Genomic DNA, 27,385 nt, shown 5'->3' with positions numbered 1-27,385 from the left:
GGTGACACTAATGTGGCAAATCTATTGGCAGTAAAATGTCTTTCCTTCTCCTGTAAGCACTGTGTCAGGCAGATTATCTAACTTTTGTGCCTGTGGCCTGCCCCTCTGCCACCAATAATTTTTTCACCCATCAATCTGCAGGCTACAGCCAGTAGTCTCTCTCATCAGCATCTCTGGCTGCAAAATAATTGTAAGGGTAGTTATAATAATTGGGCTGTAATTAATTTATTTTTAACCATCTACAATTACAATGAATTTCATCAAATCAATTCTTTTTAGTTCTATAATTAGGGGTTTAATGAATTTGTTGTTTAATCATCTATAATAAAGTTCATTAATGCTTAAGCCGGCTAAACATGATAAGAGTCTCCAAACAAGCAGATCTTTCACAAAAACACCCACTTTCATGTGGGCAATATCAGGCTAATCCTTGGGGCAACAATCAGATCATAATTGAGGGTAAACAGGCAGTTGGGACGAGGGCTGCTACAATGTGCAGAAGTTGTACTCAATCAGACGATAGATATCAGGTAGATTTTCAGCTGGCACCATACACAGGCCAATAAGCTGCCAACTTGCCCCGTGTACATACTGTCCCACAATCCACTGAATTAATAGGAGGCAAAATTTATTTTTTCACTATAATATGAAGTCTCCAAATCTGTCACTGTGCTTCTGTATTGATATATTCTTCTGACAACAAATTGCCCATTTATTTGAACCTACTGGACTATATATACCAGGCTAAAGTGATCAATCGTGTCATGTCCTAAACTTATCCACACGTAGAAAATATAGAGATTTTTTTTTTTAGCCTGCAACATAAATGTATGTAGTAATATTGCTCCCCACAGCCCGGATAGTGCAAAAGTTGCGCAAATTGTGTAAGTTCCGTATAAAGTTATACTAAAACGTATGTGCTTTACGTAACTTACGCAAAAACTTTTGGATGTGCATTAATTGCATGAAAATACGTATTGTGGTCATGCAAAAATATCGTGGTTACGATCTGAAAGTTACAAAATGTTTGTATCTGAACAATCGCAAACGGCGCGAAAAACCTTCAATGCATGATTTTGGAAGTCTCCCATAGGGCTCAATGGCACTCTGCAGCTCCAACCCGACCCAAGGAAAGTCTCCCATAGGGCTCAATGGCACTCTGCAGCTCCAACCCGGCCCAAGGAAAGTCTCCCATAGGGCTCAATGGCACTCTGCAGCTCCAACCCGGCCCAAGGAAAGCCTCCCATAGGGCTCAATGGCACTCTGCAGCTCCAACCCGGCCCAAGGAAAGTCTCCCATAGGGCTCAGTGGCACTCTGCAGCTCCAACCCGGCCCAAGGAAAGCCTCCCATAGGGCTCAATGGCACTCTGCAGCTCCAACCCGGCCCAAGGAAAGTCTCCCATAGGGCTCAATGGCACTCTGCAGCTCCAACCTGGCCCAAGGAAAGCCTCCCATAGGGCTCAATGGCACTCTGCAGCTCCAACCCGGCCCAAGGAAAGTCTCCCATAGGGCTCAATGGCACTCTGCAGCTCCAACCCGGCCCAAGGAAAGCCTCCCATAGGGCTCAATGGCACTCTGCAGCTCCAACCCGGCCCAAGGAAAGTCTCCCGTAGGGCTCAATGGCACTCTGCAGCTTCAAACCGGCCCAAGGAAAGTCTCCCATAGGGCTCAATGGCACTCTGCAGCTCCAACCCGGCCCAAGGAAAGTCTCCCGTAGGGCTCAATGGCACTCTGCAGCTCCAACCCAGCCCAAGGAAAGTCTCCCATAAGGCTCAATGGCACTCTGCAGCTCCAACCCGGCCCAAGGAAAGTCTCCCATAGGGCTCAATGGCACTCTGCAGCTCCAACCCGGCCCAAGGAAAGTCTCCCAAAGGGCTCAATGGCACTCTGAAGCTCCAACCCGGCCCAAGGAAAGCCTCCCATAGGGCTCAATGGCACTCTGCAGATCCAACCTGGCTCAAGGAAAGTCACGAAACTGAAGCTTGAATGAGTTCCGAAACTTTCATAGTCGTTGCGACAAATACGATTTTGTCACACAAACTGAAGAAAAAGTTGTGGAAAATACTCAAGATTCTATAAATTAGAAATCATACGAATTTTTCCAGTTTGGACCCAATTGAACATTGATAAATGTTCCCCATAATAGTGGGTACTGACACTCACAGAGTCCACTGCCTTCTTATCAGAGTCAGCAAGTGCCTTCAGCTACAACATACCTGTAGTGCCTAACGCCACTTCAAGGTCACGGATGGCTAGAGGGACCATAAGCCATCTGTCATTGCCCACATACAAGAACTGGTTGCAGAGTCTCAGCCCACACCAGGGCATATCAATACATATTATGTTGCGGTGAATTCAGGTACACCTGCTGCCCAACTAAGTATGGCCGATTAGTAAGGCAAGGGGTGGTTGGCATGGGTACTCATGCTACCCACAGTCCATCAAAATAATCAAGGTCGCAAAGGATATCATGGTTTGAGAAGGCATTAACAGGACAGAAAAAGAAAAAAAAATGCAAAGCAAACAAATGTGCAACCATGAAAGAAAAGCACTTATTATGTGTTATAGTAATATTAAGTTATCGTGTACATCAAAGGCCATGTAGATTCAAAATGTTTATAAAGGAAATTGGTAAACACAGCCAAATCTAGTCCCATATAAGCACCACATTAAGCGAAGTAAAAATTATTCTACAGCCTCCAAAGGGGAGGGTGAAAACACAAACGGAGATACTTAGTATTAGCTACATGTCACAGCTACTATACACCAAAAAAATACCCTGCTATTGACAGTACAGGTATTGGACCCCTTATCCAGAAACCCATTATCCAAAAAGTTCCAGATTACGGAGGGGCATCTCCTATAGACTCCATTATAATCAAATAATTCACATTTTTAAAAATTATTTCCTTTTTCTCTGTAAAAATAAAACAGTACCTGGGTTTATTTAATGGTTAAATGATTCCCTTTTCTCTGTAATAATAAAACAGTACCTGTACTTGATCCCAACTAAGATATAATTACCCCTTATTGGGGGCAGAACAGCCCTATTGGGTTTATTTCATGGTTAAATGATTCCCTTTTCTCTGTAATAATAAAACAGTACCTGTACTTGATCCCAACTAAGATATAATTACCCCTTATTGGGGGCAGAACAGCCCTATTGGGTTTATTTCATGGTTAAATGATTCCCTTTTCTCTGTAATAATAAAACAGTACCTGTACTTGATCCCAACTAAGATATAATTAATCCTTATTGGGGGCAGAATAGCCCTATTGGGTTTTAATACTGTTTAAATAATCATTTTAGTAGACTTAAGGTAGGAGATCTAAATTACGTAAAGAGCCCTTATCCGGAAAATCCCAGGTCCCGAGCATTCTAGATAACAGGTCCCATACCTGTATGGAGAATTGCTTCTGGTAAAACATAAGTAGAGGTAATTACAAGCAAATAATCTATTTCTGTAGCAGCTCCATGTGTCTTCACCCTTATGGCTGATGACCCACAGAGCAGTTTAGTTGCTCGCAATTGATCTCTGCTATCACGGGCGACTAACTGCTCCCAAACACCTTTCCACCGGCAACAACAGGAATTGCCAATCGAGCCCCCTTTGCATCACTTCGGTTTTCCGAAGTTGCACAAAGTTGCCTGCAGGGGGCATACAGACATCTGTACCAATTCCTTTTGCCCTTATCCCTCCTGTATCTGATCGTGGGTTTTATGGATGAGTACAGAGACAAAGAATTGTCGCCCAAAGTTGCCTCTCAAGGAAACTTTGTGGGACTTCGAGAAATTGTAGCGACGCATATGCCATCCCAACGGCGATTTATATTCTTGCCGACGGGATGACATTGTGGGGAGATCAGTCGCCCGCGGTAACAAAGATTTGTTGCGGGGCGACTAATTTCCAAGTGTGCCACTGCCCTAAGGGATGCCCCTTCTTACGGTATATAATTGTGTATCCTGTGCATTGGCATTTGGTGCCCCATTCTGGCACATACACAAGATTTGGGGATCATGTGAAGCTTGTCTTCATAACAGTCTACAAAATGGCACCTGCCTGCTTGCTGTCATTGTGAATTCCAAGATGGAAGGAAACAAGATTTAGAAAACCTATTTAGTGTAAGTAAAGTTTATTTTGTCTGACTAGCACAATAGGAAACAATATGAAATTATTTCTTAGGGGGTGACAGGTACCCTTTAAGTAAGCCTAATTCCTAAAGTGGCATAATAATGCCCGATACCAAATACAAAATTTGTGCTCGCTTGAAATAAAATAAATAAATAAATACAATTAATGCTCATATTGTTTATAGTTCGAATATTCATCTGACTCAGTGATCAAAGTACAGATCCGTACCAAATATAAAGTAGAGACCCGGGTGTCCATACCCCGGGTCTATCACTCAAAAAGCAGAAAAGTCTGAGAAGCGATATAAAGAAGCTCACCGTAGTCCCGAAGTGGTCCGGGTGCTCAGGGCCCTGAACCCGTAGCTAAGGCAAAATATCCAAAATGACGAGGGTAAATCCAAGCGCACCGGACAACAGGAGATTCTCTTAAAACTTAGTCTTTATTCATCCATTTAAAACAAGCCCCGCCTAACGCGTTTCGTGCACAGATGCACTTAATCACTATGATTAGGTGCATCTGTGCACGAAACGCGTTAGGCGTGGCTTGTTTTTAAATGGATGAATAAAGACTAATAATGCCCGATAGCTGTGCTGGCCATCAAGTTCAAGCAGCTTGGGTAACAGCAGGTTCAGGATACATCAGGGGTCCCCAACCTTTCTTACTTGTGAGCAACAGTCAAATGTACAAAGACTTGGGGAGCAACACAAGCACCATAAAAGATCATGGAGGAGCCAAATAAGGGCTGTGGGAGGACCACAAGCCACCATATTACTGTTCAGGAGCCTTGGAAGCAAATGATGGATTTGTAGATCCCTGATATAACAGATGCATGACTCAAGAGGTTCTGCAGCAGCCCAAGGCTTAGCAGATCACTGAAACAGAAAAACAATGACAGCCAATGACAGGTCAAGAAGCAGGGTCAGACTGGGTGGTGCCCCAAGGGCCCCGCACCGCCCAAGGTGCATCCTCCAGCCATGTCCCCTGCCACACACCCCTAAACCGCACCCCCTGCAGGGGCCCCTGTCCGACATCCTCCCCTGAATGCGTATGTGAAACGCGTCAGGGGAGGACATCGGAGGCCAGAGGAGGAAGCAATAGGGTTGAGTCTTGGCCGCTGGGGCCCACCGGGTATTATCCCTGTGTCCCGGCGGCCCAGTCCGACCCTATCAAGAAGTTATACACCAACTGCAGTCAGCACAGATCTCTGATGTATTAAAAATATGACTGCAAGTCCCAGCTAAAGGTTATTTTGACACCTCCTTTGTATAGTAAATCTATGAGAGCCAAGAGGTTCAAGCTACTATATCTTTCATGATGAAAAACTTGAATCTGCAGCTCTGTAGCAGCTACACAAAAACACTCCCCAGTCTATAGACAGTGCTACAGATTCCCTGACAGAGCTGCTCATTTGCACCTCCCCAGAACCAAAATACAGGTATGGGACCCCTTATCCGGAAACCCATTATCCAGAAAGTTCCGAATTACGGAAAGGCCGTCTCCCGTAGACTACCATTATAAGCAAATAATTCTAATTTTTAAAAAACATTTCCTTTTTCTCTGTAATAATAAAACAGTACCTGTACTTGATCCCAACTAAGATATAATTACCCCTTATTGGGGGCAGAACAGCCCTATTGGGTTTATTTAATGGTTAAATGATTCGCTTTTCTCTGTAATAATAAAACAGTACCTGTACTTGATCCCAACTAAGATATAATTACCCCTTATTGGGGCAGAACAGCCCTATTGGGTTTATTTAATGGTTAAATGATTCCCTTTTCTCTGTAATAATAAAACAGTACCTGTACTTGATCCCAACTAAGATATAATTACCCCTTATTGGGGGCAGAACAGCCCTATTGGGTTTATTTAATGGTTAAATGATTCGCTTTTCTCTGTAATAATAAAACAGTACCTGTACTTGATCCCAACTAAGATATAATTACCCCTTATTGGGGCAGAACAGCCCTATTGGGTTTATTTCATGGTTAAATGATTCCCTTTTCTCTGTAATAATAAAACAGTACCTGTACTTGATCCCAACTAAGATATAATTACCCCTTATTGGGGGCAGAACAGCCCTATTGGGTTTATTTCATGGTTAAATGATTCCCTTTTCTCTGTAATAATAAAACAGTACCTGTACTTGATCCCAGCTAAGATATAATAACCCCTTATTGGGGCAGAACAGCCCTATTGGGTTTATTTAATGGTTAAATGATTCCCTTTTCTCTGTAATAATAAAACAGTACCTGTACTTGATCCCAACTAAGATATAATTACCCCTTATTGGGGGCAGAACAGCCCTATTGGGTTTATTCAATATGGAGATCCAAAGTAAGGAAAGATCCCTTATCTGGAATACCCCGGGTTCCGGATAACAGGTCCCATACCTGTACTGTGCATTGTAAACAGCAAGGGACGAGCCCCACTCACCTTTCTGCCCGCTGAAAGCCGAGTACCAGGACACAGAGAGGAAGATGCAGAAGCAGAAGGCGAGCAGAGTCAGGAACGTACCATTGCGGAGCCTCATCTCCTCCTCCGGCAGCTCCTCAGCCTGGGCGGGGGCGGCTGCATGTCCGGGGCAGGGGGGGGGGGAGTTCGGTTTATCCTTCCCACTGTCCCCTTTAAAGAGAAAGCAGCACTGATGGGAAAAACAGGAAAAGCCACCGCGTACAATCCCAAGACCTTGAGAGGAGCACAGGGAACGCGTTCTAGGAAGCGCGTCCCCGCTGACTTCCGGGTAGCGGATTCTGAGAGAGAGAGAGGGGCGGGGCTGTGTATGATGTCATGTGACTTGCCCTCATTGGCAGAGAGCGGAGCTGACAGTATTGCGCTTTGTGTTCCCTGTTGGGCCAGAGACTCCGTTACCTCACACTCGGTACATTAGCTACTGTCCTGCTTTATGGCAGTCAGCTACCTTTATACCAGGCATAAATTCTATCAGATACCCGTTGTTAGCAGCATTCCTACACTGCTTTATGGCTGTCAGCTACCTTTATACCAGGCATAAATTCTATCTGATACCCATTGTTAAAAGTTAGCAGCATTCCTACACTGCTTTATGGCTGTCAGCTACCTTTATACCAGGCATAAATTCTATCTGATACCCATTGTTAGCAGCATTCCTACACTGCTTTATGGCTGTCAGCTACCTTTATACCAGTGGCACAAATTCTATCTGATACCCATTGTTAGCAGCATTACTACACTGCTTTATGGCTGTCAGCTACCTTTATACCAGCGGCACAAATTCTGTCAGATACCCATTGTTAGCAGCATTCTTACACTGCTTTATGGCTGTCAGCTACCTTTATACCAGAGGCACAAATTCTATCAGATACCCATTGTTAGCAGCATTCCTACACTGCTTTATGACTGTCAGCTACCTTTATACCAGCGGCACAAATTCTATCAGATACCCATTGTTAGCAGCGTCAGCTACCTTTATACCAGGCACAAATTCTATCAGATACCCATTGTTAGCAGCATTCCTACACTGCTTTATGGCTGTCAGCTACCTTTATACCAGTGGCACAAATTCTATCAGATACCCATTGTTAGCAGCATTCCTACACTGCTTTATGGCTGTCAGCTACCTGTATACCAGGCATAAATTCTATCTGATACCCATTGTTAGCAGCATTCCTACACTGCTTTATGGCTGTCAGCTACCTTTATACCAGTGGCACAAATTCTATCAGATACCCATTGTTAGCAGCATTCCTACACTGCTTTATGGCTGTCAGCTACCTTTATACCAGTGGCACAAATTCTATCAGATACCCATTGTTAGCAGCATTCCTACACTGCTTTATGGCTGTCAGCTACCTGTATACCAGGCATAAATTCTATCTGATACCCATTGTTAGCAGCATTCCTACACTGCTTTATGGCTGTCAGCTACCTTTATACCAGTGGCACAAATTCTATCAGATACCCATTGTTAGCAGCATTCCTACACTGCTTTATGGCTGTCAGCTACCTTTATATCAGCGGCACAAATTCTATCTGATACCCATTGTTAAAAGTTAGCAGCATTCCTACACTGCTTTATGGCTGTCAGCTACCTTTATACCAGAGCATTTTATCCCAGTGGCATAAATTGGAAGCAAATGATGGATTTGTAGATCACTGATATAACAGATGCATGACCCAAGAGGTTCTGCAGCAGCCCAAGGCTTAGCAGATTACTGAAACAGAAAAACAATGACAGCCAATGACAGGTCAAGAAGCAGGGTCGGAAATTCTATCTGATAGCCAATGTTAGCAGCATTTCTACATTGCTTTATGGCTAAGATTCCTTCTACAATGTATATATGCTTGTGGTTATAGGAGGACCTAAGCAGGGCCGCCATCAGGGGGGGGTACAGTTGTCCCGGGCAGGGTCGGACTTGGCCGCCGGGACACCGGGAAAAATCCCTGTGGGCCTGGTGGCCCAGACTCCATCCTTCCCAGCGCTCCCCCTGCCCGACCGTTCCTCCCCTGATGCGTTAAATTTACTCGCACTCAGGGGAGGACATCGGGTGGGGGACCCTGTGGGGGGTTAGGGGGGCCCTTGGGGGGTGGGTTTAGGGGACGCACCGGTGGGGGCACCTGCAGAGCCCCAGTGGGCCCTGTACCCCTCAGTCCGACCCTGGTCCCAGGCCCAGAGAATTTCCACTTTTAACGGGGGCCTAGCCAGATTAAACTTTTCTGGTTAGCTGGAACCCCCTTTAATCAAAAACGGGCTCAGTCCACCTTAACATTGGACATCTTAAATTTCATTGGTGGTCAGCGGCTAATCTGATTGGTTGCGCCCCGTGCGTACGCGTGACGTCAGTTCATACAGGGCGCAACCTTATAAAAGGGCCTGTCTCGCAGTGGAGTCCGAAGTCGGCAGAAGAAGAAGAAGCCGGCACCGAAGCCAAAGAAGACCGTCTTCAGGGTGCAATTGGGGGCACTGTGTATGGGAGAAAATTGGGGGCACTGTGTATAGGGGGTCCTGGCCAGCAAAGCATTAGGGGGGCCCTGATACTTTTTATGTCCGTGTGTCCTTTGTACTTATGGGGGGGGCCCAGAAAATTTTGGTTTTACATTGGTGGGGGGGGGGGGCAAAAAAACATTACAAGCCATATTTTGCTCCTACCTCATGTGCCGAACTAATTCATTTTATTTGTTTCAGCAGATTCGTCTGCAGGGTTGAGCCATCGCCGATTCATGTCAAGGTAAAGGCTGGTCATGGAATTCTGTCAGCTAATCTCTGTATGACGCATGTCAGTGCATTTGATTTACATTTATATGTGGCAAATGTGCAGCTCACTATGGAAGGCCAGGGTGGAGGAGTGGCAGGAGCTGCGCAGGCTATTTGGATTGTGGTTTGGCAGATTTTCATTGGCAGGCGCTATGGTCGTCTCTAAGCACCGTGACTCCATGTTGCTTTTACCACTGTGGTAAGTTTTTACCACTGTGTCTGCTTGTTGGGAGTGTGAGGATGTGAAGTTCATGCTATAGCACATAATAGCCCCGCTGCAGTATAATGGATCTATGAAGTGCATATAAACCCACAGTAATAGCTATATAGGGTCATTGGCACCGTGTTCTGGCAGGGGTACTTTTTATGTAGAGTTGCCATTTTCCCCCCCTGCCTCAAGGAATCCCTAACCGTAAGCCATGGCAAACTCACAGTACAGTAAGCTCCCAAAGAGTTCTGCTCTGCGGCCCATGGCAGTATGGCGGTGGTGAGCTCTGCAGGAAAGTACCCAGGACCAGGGGTAAAAAGACGGCTGCTGTTGACAAGACCTACTGTATGTCATTTACATAGGGGCAGATTTATCAAAGTACGATTGTTTCCGTATACAAAAAAATTAGTATTTTAGTAAGTATTCGCACTGTGCGTATTTTTTGCGACTTTTTCGTTAATTTGCGCAGCTTTTTCATACTTTGTGACAATTTGTGCAACAAAATCGTATTTGTCGCAACTAGTACGAAAGTTTCGGAATTCATTCAAGCTTTGGTATGGTGACTTTCCTTGGGCCAGGTTGGAGCTGCAGAGTGCCATTGAGCCCTATGGGAGACTTTCCTTGGGCCGGGTTGGAGCTGCAGAGTGCCATTGAGCCCTATGGGAGACTTTCCTTGGGCCGGGTTGGAGCTGCAGAGTGCCATTGAGCCCTATGGGAGACTTTCCTTGGGCCGGGTTGGAGCTGCAGAGTGCCATTGAGCCCTATGGGAGACTTTCCTTGGGCCGGGTTGGAGCTGCAGAGTGCCTTTGAGCCCTATGGGAAACTTTCCTTGGGCCAGGTTGGAGCTGCAGAGTGTAATTGAGCCCTATGGGAGACTTTCCTTGGGCCAGGTTGGAGCTGCAGAGTGTCATTGAGCCCTATCGGAGACTTTCCTTGGGCCGGGTTGGAGCTGCAGAGTGCCATTGAGCCCTATGGGAGACTTTCCTTGGGCCGGGTTGGAGCTGCAGAGTGCCATTTAGCCCTATGGGAGACTTTCCTTGGGCCGGGTTGGAGCTGCAGAGTGCCATTGAGCCCTATGGGAGGCTTTCCTTGGGCCGGGTTGGAGCTGCAGAGTGCCATTGAGCCCTATGGGAGGCTTTCCTTGGGCCGGGTTGGAGCTGCAGAGTGCCATTGAGCCCTATGGGAGACTTTCCTTGGGCCGGGTTGGAGCTGCAGAGTGCCATTGAGCCCTATGGGAGACTTTCCTTGGGCCGGGTTGGAGCTGCAGAGTGCCATTGAGCCCTATGGGAGACTTTCCTTGGGCCGGGTTGAAGCTGCAGAGTGCCATTGAGCCCTATGGGAGACTTTCCTTGGGCCGGGTTGGAGCTGCAGAGTGCCATTGAGCCCTATGGGAGACTTTCCTTGGGCCGGGTTGGAGCTGCAGAGTGCCATTGAGCCCTATGGGAGACTTTCCTTGGGCCGGGTTGAAGCTGCAGAGTGCCATTGAGCCCTATGGGAGACTTTCCTTGGGCCAGGTTGGAGCTGCAGAGTGCCGTTGAGCCCTATGGGAGACTTTCCTTGGGCCGGGTTGGAGCTGCAGAGTGCCATTGAGCCCTATGGGAGACTTTCCTTGGGCCGGGTTGGAGCTGCAGAGTGCCATTGAGCCCTATGGGAGACTTTCCTTGGGCCGGGTTGGAGCTGCAGAGTGCCGTTGAGCCCTATGGGAGACTTTCCTTGGGCCGGGTTGGAGCTGCAGAGTGCCATTGAGCCCTATGGGAGACTTTCCTTGGGCCGGGTTGGAGCTGCAGAGTGCCATTGAGCCCTATGGGAGACTTTCCTTGGGCCGGGTTGGAGCTGCAGAGTGCCATTGAGCCCTATGGGAGACTTTGCTTGGGCCAGGTTGGAGCTGCAGAGTGCCATTGAGCCCTATGGGAGGCTTCCAAAATTATGCACTGAAGGTTCAAAGTCAGAAAGGTTTTCCCACCGTTTACAATCGTTCAGATACGAAAATGTTGTGACTTTCGGAACGCCAATACGATATTATCATGTCTATTACGATTTTTTCGTAAGCATATTCGTGACGTTTTCGATCATCAGAAATGATCGTATCTAATCCGAATATTACCCATTTCGGGATTCGAACGCGTACTTTGATAAATGTGCCCCATAGTGTCAAAAAATTGCACCAGTTGATCTGTGCGTTTTGTCCAAGAGATTCAGAAAGATGTTTCCCTTTTCTGATGAAGATTCTAAGATACAGTATGGGATATTACCCCAAAGGCAGATGATACAGTATGGGATATTACCCCAAAGGCAGATGCTGCTATAACATGGCCAGAAGAACCATGTTGCCTGTTGAAGGAGTCTCCCTCAAGAATACTATGGAGAGTCGTCAAGATGCAACTTTAAAAAAACCTGTATTTGGTAAGAGCAGTCTGTAAATCTGCTGTTGCGATTACCTCCATAGCAAGAGCTAACAATATTTGGTTGAATGAGCTTGAGGAGGCTATCAACTCGTGTGTTGATAGATCAAAGCTGTTGGAAATGATACAGGATGCTAAGATTGCTAATGAATGCTCAGTGGAGGCTTCTTTAGACATGGTCAAGGTTGCAGCTAAAGCTATGGGTCTTGCTGTGACAGCAAGGCGCTCTCTCTTGCTTAGGCATTGGAATGCTGATTGGCAATCAAAACAGTTGTGTTCCTTACCTTACAAAGGAAGTCTTCTCTTCGGATCCAAATTAGATTATTTCATCATTTGAAAAGCTTTGGCAGGCAAATCAGCTTTTTTGCCTCAAGAAAGGAGGGAAAAGAAATATCGCATTAAAAATCTTTGTAGTTCCTTTTGTGAAGTGAGACAGTATAGAGCAGGGAAGTCATATTCCAGACAATACAAGTCTAGAACTCAATCTCAAGAGAGAGCCAAAGGTGGAAAAATCTAAAGCATAAAGGTGCACAAGCTTTGCTGCTTTTGGGTGGAAGATTGGCAAAGGCAGTGTGGGCTCAAATGATTTCAGACAGATGGGTGGTGGACATTGTATCAAAAGGATTAGAATCATCTCTTCAGACAAACCAAGGTAGAGAGAGAGGCTGTAAAAAAGTTAAAGATTATTCTCAAGGATCTTTTGGAAAAAAGAGTTACTGTATATCCAGAGTCCCTCTTCATCAAAGATATTTAGGAATTTACTCCAACTTATTTCTCAGAAGAAAGCCAAATGGGGACTTTAGAATCATTCTAAATCTAAAATACTTAACTGCATGTTGAGAGTCTCATCTTTTTAGAATGGAAACAGTCAAATACATTGACTCTTTCTCCAGGGGACTGGTTGGTAAAACTAGATCTCAACATTGCTTATTTGCACGTTCCGATTGGGAAAAACACAGGAAATTCTTGTATGTCTATGAAGATTCTCATTCATCCAGGTCATTATATACAATATGTAGTAGATTAAGTCTAAAACAACTGAACTGAGTTTTCTTGAAAACATTTTACCACTCATCCGAGTGGCTTCTTAAGTTCTAAGGGGAAGGGAATTCCCTGGCAACGTGACTGAGTGGGATGTGCCGGATAAAAAATGTATGTGGTCCAAGAGATTCATGAAGATGTTTCCCTTTTCTGATGATGAGAATCATGATACCATTGTGACTGAATTATACTTTCTTACACATGTCGGTTTCAGCCAACACCTAATTCGGAGTGGTTGGATGTCTGTGATTTTACTACCCTCAAGGGTTTAAATGCCGAGGAATTCCCTACCAGTCATTCGAACTGAAGAAGTAACTCGGATGAGTGGCAAAACCTTTTCAAGAAAACTCTGAAAAGTCCAGTTGTTTGAGACTTAATTCTACTAGATACAGGAAATTCTTGTGATTCAAGATTCTTGGAAAACATTTCCAATACAGGGCCATACCATTCGAGCTGGCAACAACTCCAAAGGTGTTCACAAAGTTCCTGGCCCCTGTAGTAGCAAATTTGGGGCTGATGGGAATCTAAATTTATGCCTACCTGGACAACTTGTCCTAAAAGATCCTTCCCAGCACATTCTGCTAGACCATTTGAACAAAGTGACAGATTATCTCCAACAACTAGCGTGGAGCATCAACTGGGAAAAGTCAGTATTAGTTCTGAGTCAGAAGATGGAATATCAGAGTATAAACCTGGATACTAGAGATCTCCTGCTGAGTTTGGCAGAAGGGAGCATATATGATAGTTTCTCAGCTGATGGAGCATCCTGTGTCAACTTCAGGTGTTTCAAATAGCACAAAAATACCAGCACAAAAGGACTTAAGCGGGATAAACCCTGCTGATTTTTAATAGTAGCAAACCATATATGTGACTCCAGGGTTCTAACAGTGACCTGCATCAATAGGTGCAATGCACTTAGGTCTAAAGAATCACCTGCAAATGTCACTTTGACAGTAAGCCATGAAAGTGAAGTTGGACCTTTCAGTACTATTGCACACTCAGACCACTTCACTCAAAGGTATCAGGCCCATATCTCGCAGAACCGGTTTCTTAAATGACATTTGCAGTGCTGTTTGTTTTGAGAACAGGTTAAAAATGGATTCCTTTCCCCCTATTTTACAGCATCTTATCCAACAAATCTGCCTGTGTATGACCAGCTTAATATGGCTGCCCTGTATTCCCAATCTATCCCTTTGTACAGATGCTTCCTATGCTAAGGGGCGGAAGGGCTTTAGGCAGAATGGGAGTTAGCTTACTCCTGAATGAACAGACTCCTTTCTATCCCTGTATCATTAGAGATTGGACTTGTTCTTATGCTTTTCTCGTACCTCACCACTAGAGGGCATTAGGTCCTTTCTTTGGATACAGGAATGCCTTTTTTAGAGGATAGAAACAAGACGCTAGTGTAGAATAAAATTATGTATCACAATATTGTAATTTCAGCATGTATATGTGCCCCGGGGCCTGGCACCAAATCATCATAATACCCACTTCTGTAGTGCACTTGCGTTAACCTTACCTATTAGTCTCATCTGGTTACTAAGGGTTAAACAGGAGAAGCAAGCAGTGACTAAGCTTGAGGTTTAGGGCCCCCCTGCAAACAAACATGGGGGGGTCCTTCCCCCTTAGAGAACTAATAAAGTAAACTCTAGCTGTCGGATTTATACCTCCCAACACCTAATTAGATTTGCTGCACATAGTGGTGAATTATTTTGGCCAAGCCTACTTTGTGGCTACACCTTCCAAAATATTGTGCACAATTTAAAAAACACTCCCTTTTACATGTTTGGAATGGCAGCATTAGAAGCACAAAGGGCACCAGAACACAGACACTGCTGCACCCACCATTTCATGACATATGGTGGCCTTAAGCATTTTACAACACACTGTGGCACCTGTTTCATGCCAGTAAGATGGCCAAAGAGCACTCCCAGACTTGACAGATCACTGCAGAAATGGCCAATGAGCATTCCATTAACCCTAGACTTGGTAGTAAGATCATTACAGAAATGGCCAATGAACATTCTATTAACCCCAGACTTGACAATGAAATCACTGCAGAAATGGCCAATGAGCACTCCATTAGCTCCAGACGTGGCAATAAGATCACTGCAGAAATGGCCAGTGAGCACTCCAGTAACCCTAAATTTGCCAGTAAGAGCACTACAGAAATGGCCAATGAGCACGTCAGGCTTGCCAGTAGGATTGCTGCATAAATGGCCAACAAGCATTCCATTAACTCTAGGCTTGCCAGTAAGATCACTGCAGAAATGAGCAGTGAGCATGCCATTAACGCCAGCCTTGGCAGTAAGATGATTGCAGAAATGGCCAATGAGCACTCCATTAGCTCCAGATATGCCAATGTGATCACTGCATAAATGGATAGATTGGAAGCATTACCTCACCCAGAATACCACAAACAGTGCCCCAACACTGCATGTTTCTCTTGTGCCTTCTCTGCATGTCTGAAACAAAACAAAGATTGCCATTTTTGATTTATTACCATCAACCCGAGGGGCCGCAAAAAGGTCCTTGCAGACCCTGGCATCAGTGGGGCCCCTAAGGACCCAGGGCCCCCACCTTATATACGCCACTGGCAGCAAGACTCTAACAGCAATTTACTGCCCTACAGCTTGTTAGCCCACCCTCCAGCGGCACATCCCAGATTTCAATCCTTCAGGGAACCTGGAAAGACTTGTTTTCCACCATGAGTCAAACTATTGCTGTTCACATTAAACTTTCAGTTAAGATTGCACAGTTCCAACTGTGTAAAAAAAGATTAGCCAAGGAAATGCACTTGCTTAGTAATCAATGGGCAGTGTAGGACTCATGTTCAATGAGGGCCTTGACTTGACATGTGAGCTTACGTATTTTGCCCAAAGTGGGGTACTAACACCTTACTTTTTGTAAAATGTATTTAAAGGGATTTACACAGGCTGAATTTGAGCACTGGCAGTTTTTACTCTTTAGTACATTGGCATAAATACCAGAGTTTGTGTGCACCAATTTACGTAAACTGTATAGAACACCCACACAAGAAGGGGGGGGAGTGCACTTTGCATACCTTAAAACATGCCATTTGATTTATTACTTAAAAATTAATTCTTCAGTGGATGAAAAAAGTTTCTGTGAGTTTCCAAATGGAGGACAAACTGAATTAATCTTGCAATCTTTGCAAGCGCAGCAGATTTACGTCCTCCATAGGAACGCATGCACCCTCATGTTGATTGTTAATCACTGAATTCCCTCCATATACACAAGCACCAACATTAGATATAGTATGGAGTTAATATTATATGGAATAAAAGTTATTTTTATATGGAGCAACATTAGATAATGTATAGATATCTGAGCACAGCATTAGTCGGGTCTACCTTAAGCACAACAGGGTTGGGGGCTGAATTTGAGGGGACCAGTTAGTATAGGGGGAAGGAGTCTTAGCTGCACATCAACACCATTCATAAATGGTACTTGCACCTATTCACACTCCTTACATTTGCCAGTACTTGCAGGAAACACCGGTGCATCTATCTGCTCTCCCCTAATGAATGGTGCACAAGTGCATGCATTGTCTCATTTGTCTTACACAGCTTCCACTCCATCTCCTTATTATCAGGGATCAGGCCTGGCTCAAGGTTGGCATTGCCATTCCTCCCACAAGGGGTTCGGTTGGGTGGAGGTCAGGGTCCTGTGCAGCCAAGCTCTTTCTCTCCCATTCTCTTTCATCTCCCATTATTGTGCTGCAGCAGGAAAGAACCACCCCCCCCAAAAAAAAAACTGTTCCACGGAAACTCAGAATTGTCAGGAATATCACTGTACTTTGTAACCTTTAGTTAGGTTCAGTGGAACTAGGGGTCCAATCCATGGACCTTTAGGCCATTATTCCTACCCAAAAAAAATGGAAAACTGGACAAAACTGAAAAACTGGGCAGCAAACTGGAAAATGAGGTTCAATGTGCAAAGTTATGCCCTGTGGTAGAAATAATATAAACGCAAGCTACCTTCTAAATGGTAATTTGTTGGGGGGATCCTTAATGGAGAAGGATCTGGGGTTTTTGTAGATAACAAGTTGTCTAATTCCAGGCAGTGTCATTCTGTGGCTACTAAAGCAAATAAAGTGCTGTCTTGTATAAAAAGGGCATTGACTCAAGGGATGAGAACATAATTTTGCCCCTTTATAGGTCCCTGGTAAGGCCTCACCTTGAGTATGGGGGGCAGTTTTGGGCTCCAGTCCTTAAGAAGGATATTAATGAGCTGGAGAGAGTCCAGAGACTGCAACTAAACTAGTAAAGGGGATGGAAGGGTTAAACTATGAGGTTAGACTGTCAGGGTTGGGGTTGTTTTCTCTGGAAAAGAGACGCTTGCGAGGGGACATGATTACTCTGTACAAGCAGGGTCGGACTGGGGGGTGCAGGGCCCACCGGGGCTACTGCCCCAGGGGCCCTGCAGGTGCCCCAGCTGCGTCCCCTAACCCCCCCCAGGGGCCCCCTAACCCCCCCGCAGGGCCCCCGCCTGACGTCCTCCCCGAGCGCGTATAAATTGAACGCGTCAGGGGAGGAACAGTCAGTAGGGGGAGCGCCGGCAAAGGTCGGACTGGGCCGATGGGGCCCACTAGGGCCGGGGCCCACCGGGATTTTTCCCGGTGTCCCGGTGGCCCAGTCCGACCCTGTGTACAAGTACATTAGAGGGGAATATAGGCAGATAGGCGGGAGTTCTTTTTTCCCATAAAAACAATCAGCGCACCAGGGGCCCCCCCTTTAGATTAGAGGAACGGAGCTTCCATTTGAAGCAGCGTAGGGGGTTCCTCACGGGGAGGGCAGTGAGGTTGGGGAATGCCCTTCCTAGTGATGCTGTAATGGCAGATTCTGTTAGTGCCTATAAGAGGGGCCTGGATGGGTTCTTGAACAAGCACAGTACCCAAGGCTATTGTGATACTATTATCTACAGTTAGTATTAATGTTTGTATATATAGTTATGTATTTGTTGGTATAGATAGTATACGTTGTGTGTGCTGGGTTTACTTGGAAGGGTTGAACTTGATGGATTCTGGTCTTTTTTCAACCCTGTGTAACTATGTAAAAACTTTTCCTTCATCATTGTTCATTCAGGCCAGCAGGGTCCCCTCGGGCATCTCCAAAACCCAGATTTCCCATCAAACTGCTAGATGGTGAAATGCCATTTAGCACTGCAGGTGATCCATTTCCATTGGCAACACTGGGCATTGCACATGGTGACATCAGGTTTCTGTGCCACTTACCACCCATAAATACCCCATGTTCCCTATTAGCAGTTCTTGGGCTAACATTGCTTCTCGGTACTGCTGCCCATACATGTGTGTGTATATAATGTATCAGGGTGGCGCTGTTACAGAGAAATGATGGGTTTGGTTTTTTCTCTCAATATTTATTATACTGTTTATTTTTACATTGTTGCAGCAACTCACTGTATCCAAACTAGATCTGCACAGAAGCTCATTTCACTGCAACCGCTTAGCAATATTATAAATATATTAAATCTTTCTTTTGTAACCAAAACTATACAGTTACCCACAGAGCCACATACTGAATTCTGAATAAAAACACAGTATTCTCTATTTAGGAAACAGCCAGTGCTCTAAATTGATCATTTTCTAAATCTAATAACTATTTCCCTTTCATATATATTTTAGTTTAGGCATTTTGTAAATAACATTCAGTTCAAATATGGAACATTTATTATACATTATGTTAAGTTAGCAGCACATTTATTTCACTGAACCTAGCAGTCATCAGTATTAAAGGACAACTAAAGCCTGTTATAGATTTGGGTAATTTAATGCTTCTTACAGTATAGGGCTACTGTATGGTTGCTATGGCCAGCAATCCTATGCCACATAAGAGAGCACCTATGCTTCTGTATTTCCAGACTAGCATAGTGCTAGGTGAGTCTCTGGGCCCATAGGGATTAGATGATCCATAAAATGCAGACAGAATTCTAAACATGAATGTTTATTGGCTCTATAGTTGGTTTCTGCACTGGGGATGACTGTATCAATGTTAATAAATAAGAGCCATTTCAACGGAACTCGAGAATGACACATCTACAATAACGATGCATTAATAAAAAAAAGTATAGAAAATGTTCGTGGGTATTAAGGTTTATCCATAGAGCCTGTTGTTTTTGATAATTTATCCAAATGACTGACAGTTCTGGATTACATACAGTTTGGACCTTCTGAGCAAAAAAAAGGTGGGGGGGGAGGCACTGGTACCATAGTGGTATTATTATTATTATTATTATTATTAACATTTATTTATAAAGTATAAGAAAAAAAATGCTTTTCTGAAGGTGCAGAATAATTAGATTTATGAGCAGAGTGGAATACTAAGTTATACCCATATCGTGTTGACCCAGTTGACTTTCAGAATCGCCTCAGCAATTGGCAGGTCATAGCGAGGGAAACGGGCCTTGGCACCATAGCTGCATTAAATAAAATATTGACTGATTTTGCGAAGGTAACAATTACCATCATGGAACCCTTGAGTGATTTATAAAGACACCTCTCACTGGGTTATATCCACTGAAATATTCTGTCATTATATCCCAAGCTAGAATAGCTGTAAAGTACCACTCGCTCCTGTCCCAAAGAAACTGTAGTGCAGGACAAGCGAAATGCACTCAAAACTCTATCTACTGCCGGGAGCAGCAATTCCTTTTCTTTGGTGAGTCCAGTAACCGGACAGTTTTCTCCTTGACTTTATCTTCCTGCTCCTTCAGTATCCTGAGAGGCAAAAGAGAGGGTTAATATAATAATAATAATAATAATGTGAGTATAAAAAAAGGGGGGACACAATAAGGGTTCCAATAGTAACATGTAGCGGAATTTAGATGACAAGCGGCAGCTTCAACCAGTGTCGGACTGCCGGGGGCCCACCAGAGAATCCTAGACCATGGGCCCACTCTCCAAACTATTTTTCACTTTTCGCTTCTCACTCAACATGCTATAATCTTTTCTTCTTTATATTTAGTCTCTTTGTTCCCAAACTTAAGGTGGCCATACACGGGCCGATTCTAGCTGCGATATCCGACTCTGCAGCTTATCGGCCCGTGTATGGACACTAACAACGGGCCTGCCGAAGCAATATATGGCCTGAAATTAGCCAGATATTGATCAGGCAGGTTTAAAAATTGTCGGATTGGGGACCGCATCGGCTTGTTGATGCCGTCCCCAACCGACTGTGCCTAAACCAGTTATTATAATTCAATCATTTGGAGAAGGAGAAGATCAGGAGAAGATCGGCTCGCTTGGTGACCTCACCAAGCGAGTGGATCTTAGCGTGTATGGGCACCTTTAGGCCAAATTGTTAGAATCAGGAGGGCCCACTGACACTTGGGCCCACCGGGAGTTTTCCTGGTATCCCTGTGGGCCAGTCCGACACTGGCTTCAACTACAAACATCATCATGTTAATGGGATAAGGAACAGAAATCCAAGCCTTTACGTGTGTATATAAATATATTGTACTTGAGGGAGGGGGAAAGAAGAAATGATAAAACATGGTGGATGACACAGTCACATGATTAAGATTTCTTTTTATATATCCTACCTTGCTAAATGCAATACTGATTTTTTCACATTGTGTCCAGAAGAGGCGCTGCATTCATAGAAAATTAAATTACAGTCCTAGAAATATAAAAAGTAAATGAGTGTCATTCATGAACAATTTCATCCTCCCTCATGTCTCCGGAAGCAATGTCAGCACCATGGAGCATGGGAGGGGTTATGGTTGATCACAGGCAGATCTAACTTCACCATGTGCAATGCCAAGCATTGGTGCACTGGTGTGTATAAAGTGCTATAAAGGTCCCCCACATTGGGTTCTGGAGTGATAAATTTCATTATCTGGAAGAACAACAATGCCCTCAAGCACAAAGCTAGGCCTGTATGGATTGGGTTTGCAGCAGTGGTGGTGGAAGAACCTTACTGGGCTGCACAGAGCTTGACCTCAACCCAACTAAACCCCCGTGGGATGAACTGGAACATCAATGCAAACCAGGCCGAATGCCTGACATCAGCGCCCAACCTCACTAATACTCTTGGAAGTGTTTATAGGTGGTTATTGTTCTTGTCATGACCACAGACACATTTAGGAATTGTAAAGACCCATTTGTGTAAGTTCTTACTATCCATGGCAATTTTAGACAATTACTTTGGTGGCTGATACATCTGATGTAGACATTGGTTGCGGTTTCTTCCACTTGATCTGTCCAGTCTAATTGCTATGGAGGTGATACTGAGCTCACGTTTTAATCTTGCCTGAACTGCCATGGTCTCAAGTTAGTAGCTGAGAGTTGTACTGCATTAGCCATTAATCAAAGCCAGTTTTTGGGGTTCCTTAGGTCTCTTCTTCAAGCAAGGTATCATGGTCTTGAGTTTTCTGCCCAAAACATTCTTTTATCATCCCTTATTGCCTTATGTGTCACAAAAAAGTACCAAAGGGCATGGCTTAGCAATCCAGGAGATACGATGGATAGAATAACCAACTGATAGCAGCCTGTAATAGCTGCCTGCGTGAAAGGAGTCTATCTGGCATAATCCCCTGCTCATAGATTGCCCAAAGATATACTATAAAACTAGGCATTCCCCTGTACTAAGCATAGTCCTTAAGGAATAGTACATTCACTCATTGCTAAGACAGAGAGATACCCAAAACCTCATGTCATGCAAACTATCTACTGAATGGTAGTGTATTGGGGGGGATCCTTAATGGAGAAGGATCTGGGGTTTTTTGTAGATAACAAGTTGTCTAATTCCAGGCAGTGTCATTCTGTGGCTACTAAAGCAAATAAAGTGCTGTCTTGTATAAAAAGGGCATTGACTCAAGGGATGAAACATAATTTTGCCGCTTTATAGGTCCCTGGTAAGGCCTCACCTTGAGTATGGGGGGCAGTTTTGGGCTCCAGTCCTTAAGAAGGATATTAATGAGCTGGAGAGAGTGCAGAGACTGCAACTAAACTGGTAAAAGGGATGGAAGTGTTAAACTATGAGGTTAGACTGTCAGGGTTGGGGTTGTTTTCTCCAGGGGCCCTGCAGGTACCCCAGCCGCGTCCCCTAACCCCCCCCAGGGGCCCCCCTAACCCCCCCGCAGGGCCCCCGCCTGACGTCCTCCCCGAGCGCGTATAAATTGAATGCGTCAGGGGAGGAACAGTCAGTAGGGGGAGCGCCGGCAAAGGTCGGACTGGGCCGCTGGGGCCCACTAGGGCCGGGGCCCACCTGGATTTTTCCCGGTGTCCCGGCGGCCCAGTCCGACCCTGTGTACAAGTACATTAGAGGGGAATATAGGCACATGGGGGGGTTCTTTTTTCCCATAAAAACAATCAGCGCACCAGGGGCCCCCCCTTTAGATTAGAGGAACGGAGCTTCCATTTGAAGCAGCGTAGGGGGTTCCTCACGGGGAGGGCAGTGAGGTTGGGGAATGCCCTTCCTAGTGATGCTGTAATGGCAGATTCTGTTAGTGCCTATAAGAGGGGCCTGGATGGGTTCTTGAACAAGCACAGTACCCAAGGCTATTGTGATACTAATATCTACAGTTAGTATTAATGTTTGTATATATAGTTTATGTATGTGAGTGTATAGATAGGTAAGTATAGGCTGTGGGTGCTGGGTTTACTTGGAAGGGTTGAACTTGATGGACTCTGGTCTTTTTTCAACCCTATGTAACTATGTAACTACAAAAGAAAAATAGATGCCGCACTCGCAGGTCTTAGTGAAAATAAAGAAAATTTATTTTTATATATAATTTATATATAATTTCTTTTTGATTTAACTATGTAACTATGTAGGTATTCCCCTGTACTAAACACAGTTTGGCAGGAACAGACCCCTACGTTTACTCATAGCCTGAACAGAAAGATAAAATAAAGTGATGGTTTACCTATGGCATGTTGTACTGAGCCATTATGGAGGCTTTTTAGCTAATAGTACAGAGGCAAGAACTTAATTACATTTTTTCTTTGACACATACTGCACTGCATTATACACCCACCATGTGTTGTTATCCATAAATCTCTTCATCTCAGTGTGCCACCCAAGCCATACAAACAGCAAGGGGCGAAATAAAGCCAATTATGGCTCCCAGTAAAGTGAACACAACTATTGAGATCCCTAATGTACCCACCCATCACTTCAACTCTTAATTTAAAACTATGTGATAATCCAGTGTCTCCAAGGAAATAAGTACATTTTGCAGAAAAACTGCATTCTTCATAAACACATTTGATATCCCAAGAAACTCTCACAGGGTGGAAATGGCTTGAATTAATCTAACTGCAGGGTTCATTTAGGGGGAAACTATACATTGCTTATCGATTATATCTAGTGTATCTGGTGCCACTGAATTGTGCTGGTATAGTGTTAGGGTATCTCTCTGTACAGGCTATGAGCAAACTTAGGGGGCTGTTCCTGCTGAATTGTGCTTAGTACAGGGGAATCCCTATGCTGCCATAGTTTTATGGTATCTCTCTGTACAGGCTATGAGCAAACTTAGGGGGCTGTTCCTGCTGAATTGTGCTTAGTACAGGGGAATCCCTATGTGCCATAGTTTTATGGTACCTCTCTGTACAGGCTATGAGCAAACTTAGGGGGCTGTTCCTGCTGAATTGTGCTTAATACAGGAGAATCCCTATGTGCCATAGTTTTATGGTACCTCTCTGTACAGGCTATGAGCAAACTTAGGGGGCTGTTCCTGCTGAATTGTGCTTAGTACAGGGGAATCCCTATGTGCCATAGTTTTATGGTATCCTTCTGTACAGGCTATGAGCAAACTTAGGGGGCTGTTCCTGCTGAATTGTGCTTAGTACAGGGGAATCCTTATGCTGCCATAGTTTTATGGTATCTCTCTGTACAGGCTATGAGCAAACTTAGGCGGCTGTTCATGCTGAATTGTGCTTAGTACAGGGGAATCCCTATGCTGCCATAGTTTATGGTATCTCTCTGTACAGGCTATGAGCAAACTTAGGGGGCTGTTCCTGCTGAATTGTGCTTAGTACAGGGGAAATTTTTGTTTATTGAGTTCTTGCATCCTAATACAATAAAGCTTAAATAACATAACAAATAAGCAAAAGCATTAAATAGATTTACATGCAGTAAACATAATTAGCTTATCCCATAAAACGTATCCGCTTGCTCTGTGGGGCAACTGTACAAATGTTACCAAAGCTGATGTATAGTCGCACCTGAGCTATACAACGCTGCTCAATTTCCAACTTTAACATCAACTTCAATGAGCGGCTCAGCCTGGCTGGGGGCCACTCTACTATAAACAACTATATACACAAAACATGGCTCTGACTCCAGGAAGACAAAAGATTGGGCTACTCACCTAAAACTGTATGAAGCCCCATCAGAAAAATACGACGAAGGCAAAAATCTAAGGGGGGTGAAAAGAAACTAGCCCAACACCAAAGAGACATCAGAATTAGCAAGAGACTCACGGTGGGTCCAAACTGAATGCCCCTCCACAGACCCTTCCACCTTGCTTCATCCATCCTGTTGTCTCTCCAAAGAGCGTATCTTCCCGAGCTCACCCAGTACCATATCCACCACCACTGGACAGGGGAGGACTTCACGCCTGAGAGAAACCTGCACCCGTGTGTTCCAGGTGTAAAGCGGGACAACAAGAGCTGACTAAGGAAAAGAGTGCCCAAATCATACCCCCTGTGTCGCTTGAATGCCCCATAGGCCCACTCCTGGTAATTACAACCAGAGAGGCAAGGAATGCCCAAAGGCAGCAGAGACTTGTTTGTAAACATCTATGTTAAAGGGGCACTGAAGCAAGAAGTGGTCCATCGTTTCCACTTCCCCAGAGCATTCCTCTCGTGGGCAGTCACGGTCATCAGTGCCGTCTGTACTTCAGATTCCCATTAACATAGAGCTTCCCGTGGAAGGAGCGCCAGACGACATCCCTGAGCTTCGGGGGAACCCTTGGGAATTGACTAAAGAGAGCCCTGATCTCAACACCTCCGTCTGGACAGTCTTTCAGGGCCAGTGATGCCATGAAAGTAGGAAACCCAAGACTCTCCTATCGATGTCCCTTCTTGCGAGAAGCCCTGATCTCCCCAACAGACACACACCACCGCCTCATCACCTTCAGGACTCACGGCAACATAAGGCGGGAGAGGGGCATGAGGAGCACGCACGCTCTTTACCAAGCCGCCTCTCTTCCAAACACTCAAGAAAAGGAAGGGCCCAAACTCTGAAGATCTCCACCCACAAAGGAGGCTTCTCCAACAGGAGGTTGTTATAGTTATACTTAAATAAGGTGTTCACGAAGAACACAACGGGGGTTCACCATACCGAGACCCCCCTCCTTCCTTTGTAGGTAGGTAATATTTCTTTTGATGAGGTTTGTCTTATTCCCCCATAACAGTTGGAAGAAGAGACCTTTGATCTTAACGTAGAAAGCTTCTGGCAAAAGGCACACATGGCTGAGATACAAAAAGATTGGAATCAGGTAGGTTTTGATAAAGATCCACCCTTTCTCTTGAGGGTAAATTTCAACCCTTTCCACCGGTTCACCAGAACAGATTGCGGTTTCCAACTTGCCCTCCCAAATTTGCTTGGCATAATCGCCATGGCCAAATTCGATACCAAGAATTTTAATTTTGGGCTGGGCCACTGGGAAGACATCCGGAGATCGAAGGCAGGATCTCCCTTCCCCATCCAGAAAGTTTTGCACTTATTCTGATTAATCAAGGACCCAGAGGCCCTTGAGTAGTCCCTTAGCACCCGTGCCACAGTCTCTGCCTCCTCCCCCACTAGACACGACTACTGTGACATCGTCTGCATAAGCGGAGACCTTCAGGGCCCTCCCCGGGAGACAGAGGAACCCCTTGCTAATGCATCGCACTCTATCCGCCTTATGAGGGGATCAATTGGCAAATACATAAAGCAAAGGGCTCAAAGGGACAGCCCTGTCGACCCAGAAGAAACCCCAAAGCTCTCCCCGGACCAACCATTCACAAGTGGGAAACTCTCGGCCCCTTTATACAAAATCTTTAGCCAATTAACAAAATTTACCCGGAAGACCGTACCTGTCAAGGAGCAACCAGAGATACTCGTGGTTTACCCTATCGAAAGCCTTTGACTGATCCAAAGTCAGCAGATACTTACCCCACTCGCAAGATCCTGCACCGCTCTAGGACCTCCGGGATGCCAAGCCGAACAGCGGAAAAGGTGCTGCGGCCTTCACTGTGCAAGTGCTGAGAGGGGGAAAAGAAGCCTTTCTGCAAAAGGAAAAGGCCGTTAACATGAACATGCCGATCTTTCGTCTGTATGAGAAGACGATGGGCGCCATTCTCAACCTAGACTGGTCCAACCCTTTGGAGAGGTAAATAAGATTTTTCTGGTTTTATTTTTTGTTTCTCATTTATATGTTTGGTGTTATCCCAGGTGTGCTATATAGCTCTTAGTTACTATTGTGTGTGTTTTGGTGCCAGGTTACCAGTCTATACATATTGTTTATAAAATTCGGCTGTAACACCGTCAGCTGAGGACTTTTGATCCTAAGCCTTTCAATTGCCTTCCTGACCTCCTCAACTCCATCTCCACTCCAATTCGTCCAATAAGAAATATTTCCATCTTGCAGAAAGGGTCCTTCCAGAAAGAAGAATACTGGCCCTCGAGAAGCCCCTGCCCCTTCAGGACCAGTTAGCATATTAGTTTCTTAAAACTCTAGAGAATACCAGGACGAAGTCTCTAGTACCCCAGCACTCATTTTGCAAGACGGTTATGACTTGCGGGAAAACTTCCCGGGCAGTTTGTAGGGTTCGCAGTGTGGCTTCCTAGTCCCTCTCCAAAACCAGGATATACATGTCATACGATACTCCTTCTGAGGCACGGCCCTGCAATTCTTCCCCACCTAGGGCCATCAAGCACACAGTCTGGTCTAACTTCTCTCTTAGAGCAGTGTAGCACATCTTTACTCAATTTATGTATCTGGGGTTTGCTAGGGCCTCGAAAGAGTCCTGCTCCCTTTTGACTCTCCCACCACTCCGCCTTAGTGTTGCACAGATCATAGGCTTCCTGACCTGAAAAAACTCCTGAATGAACTTGATTTTAACACTCCTCCCCCAGGTGGCCATTCAGCCCAAAGACCTCCCTTCCCCCTGAGGTGACTCTGAAACATTCAAGACACACCTCACCATACATGTCGGAGAACTCACGGCTAACCTCAGGAGGAACACTATGGAATCATGTGTTTAACAAAAACCTTCTATCCTACTTCTAATGCATATTCCTCTATAAAAAATGAACCCGTGGCGGTCAGGGAAGTCGATGTGCACATCCTCTTACGCCTGTTACATGCTATTAGTAATGCTAATCGTCTAGCT

General features: G+C 45.0%; 2 protein-coding genes across 3 annotated transcripts in view; both read right to left on the bottom strand.

The window, feature by feature from the left end:
- Window positions 1-6,906, bottom strand: part of LOC100489322 (alpha-1,3-mannosyl-glycoprotein 4-beta-N-acetylglucosaminyltransferase B) — a 78,125-nt gene extending 71,219 nt beyond the window's left edge. Inside the window, exon 1 of one of the 2 annotated variants that reach the window (XM_002941797.5) lies at window positions 6,570-6,906. In XM_002941797.5, the coding sequence (XP_002941843.2) occupies window positions 6,570-6,666 (97 nt within the window). In that variant the 5' untranslated portion in view covers window positions 6,667-6,906. The remainder of the gene's footprint in view (window positions 1-6,569) is intronic. The other variant, XM_018092802.2, reaches the window with a different exon arrangement.
- An 11,493-nt stretch (window positions 6,907-18,399) lies between these two features.
- cracr2a (calcium release activated channel regulator 2A) overlaps window positions 18,400-27,385 on the bottom strand; it is a 99,162-nt gene continuing 90,176 nt past the window's right edge. Inside the window, exons 17-18 of the mRNA XM_031898109.1 lie at window positions 20,602-20,678; window positions 18,400-19,777 (exon numbers count right to left, since the gene is read on the bottom strand). Coding sequence (XP_031753969.1) covers window positions 19,687-19,777; window positions 20,602-20,678 — 168 coding nt within the window. The 3' untranslated portion in view covers window positions 18,400-19,686. The remainder of the gene's footprint in view (window positions 19,778-20,601; window positions 20,679-27,385) is intronic.

The sequence above is a fragment of the Xenopus tropicalis genome, chromosome 3 (assembly GCF_000004195.4).
Source record: "Xenopus tropicalis strain Nigerian chromosome 3, UCB_Xtro_10.0, whole genome shotgun sequence".
Lineage (NCBI taxonomy): Eukaryota > Metazoa > Chordata > Amphibia > Anura > Pipidae > Xenopus > Xenopus tropicalis.
Note: the sequence above shows the minus strand (reverse complement) of the source record. Positions and strands in the feature narration are given on the sequence as shown.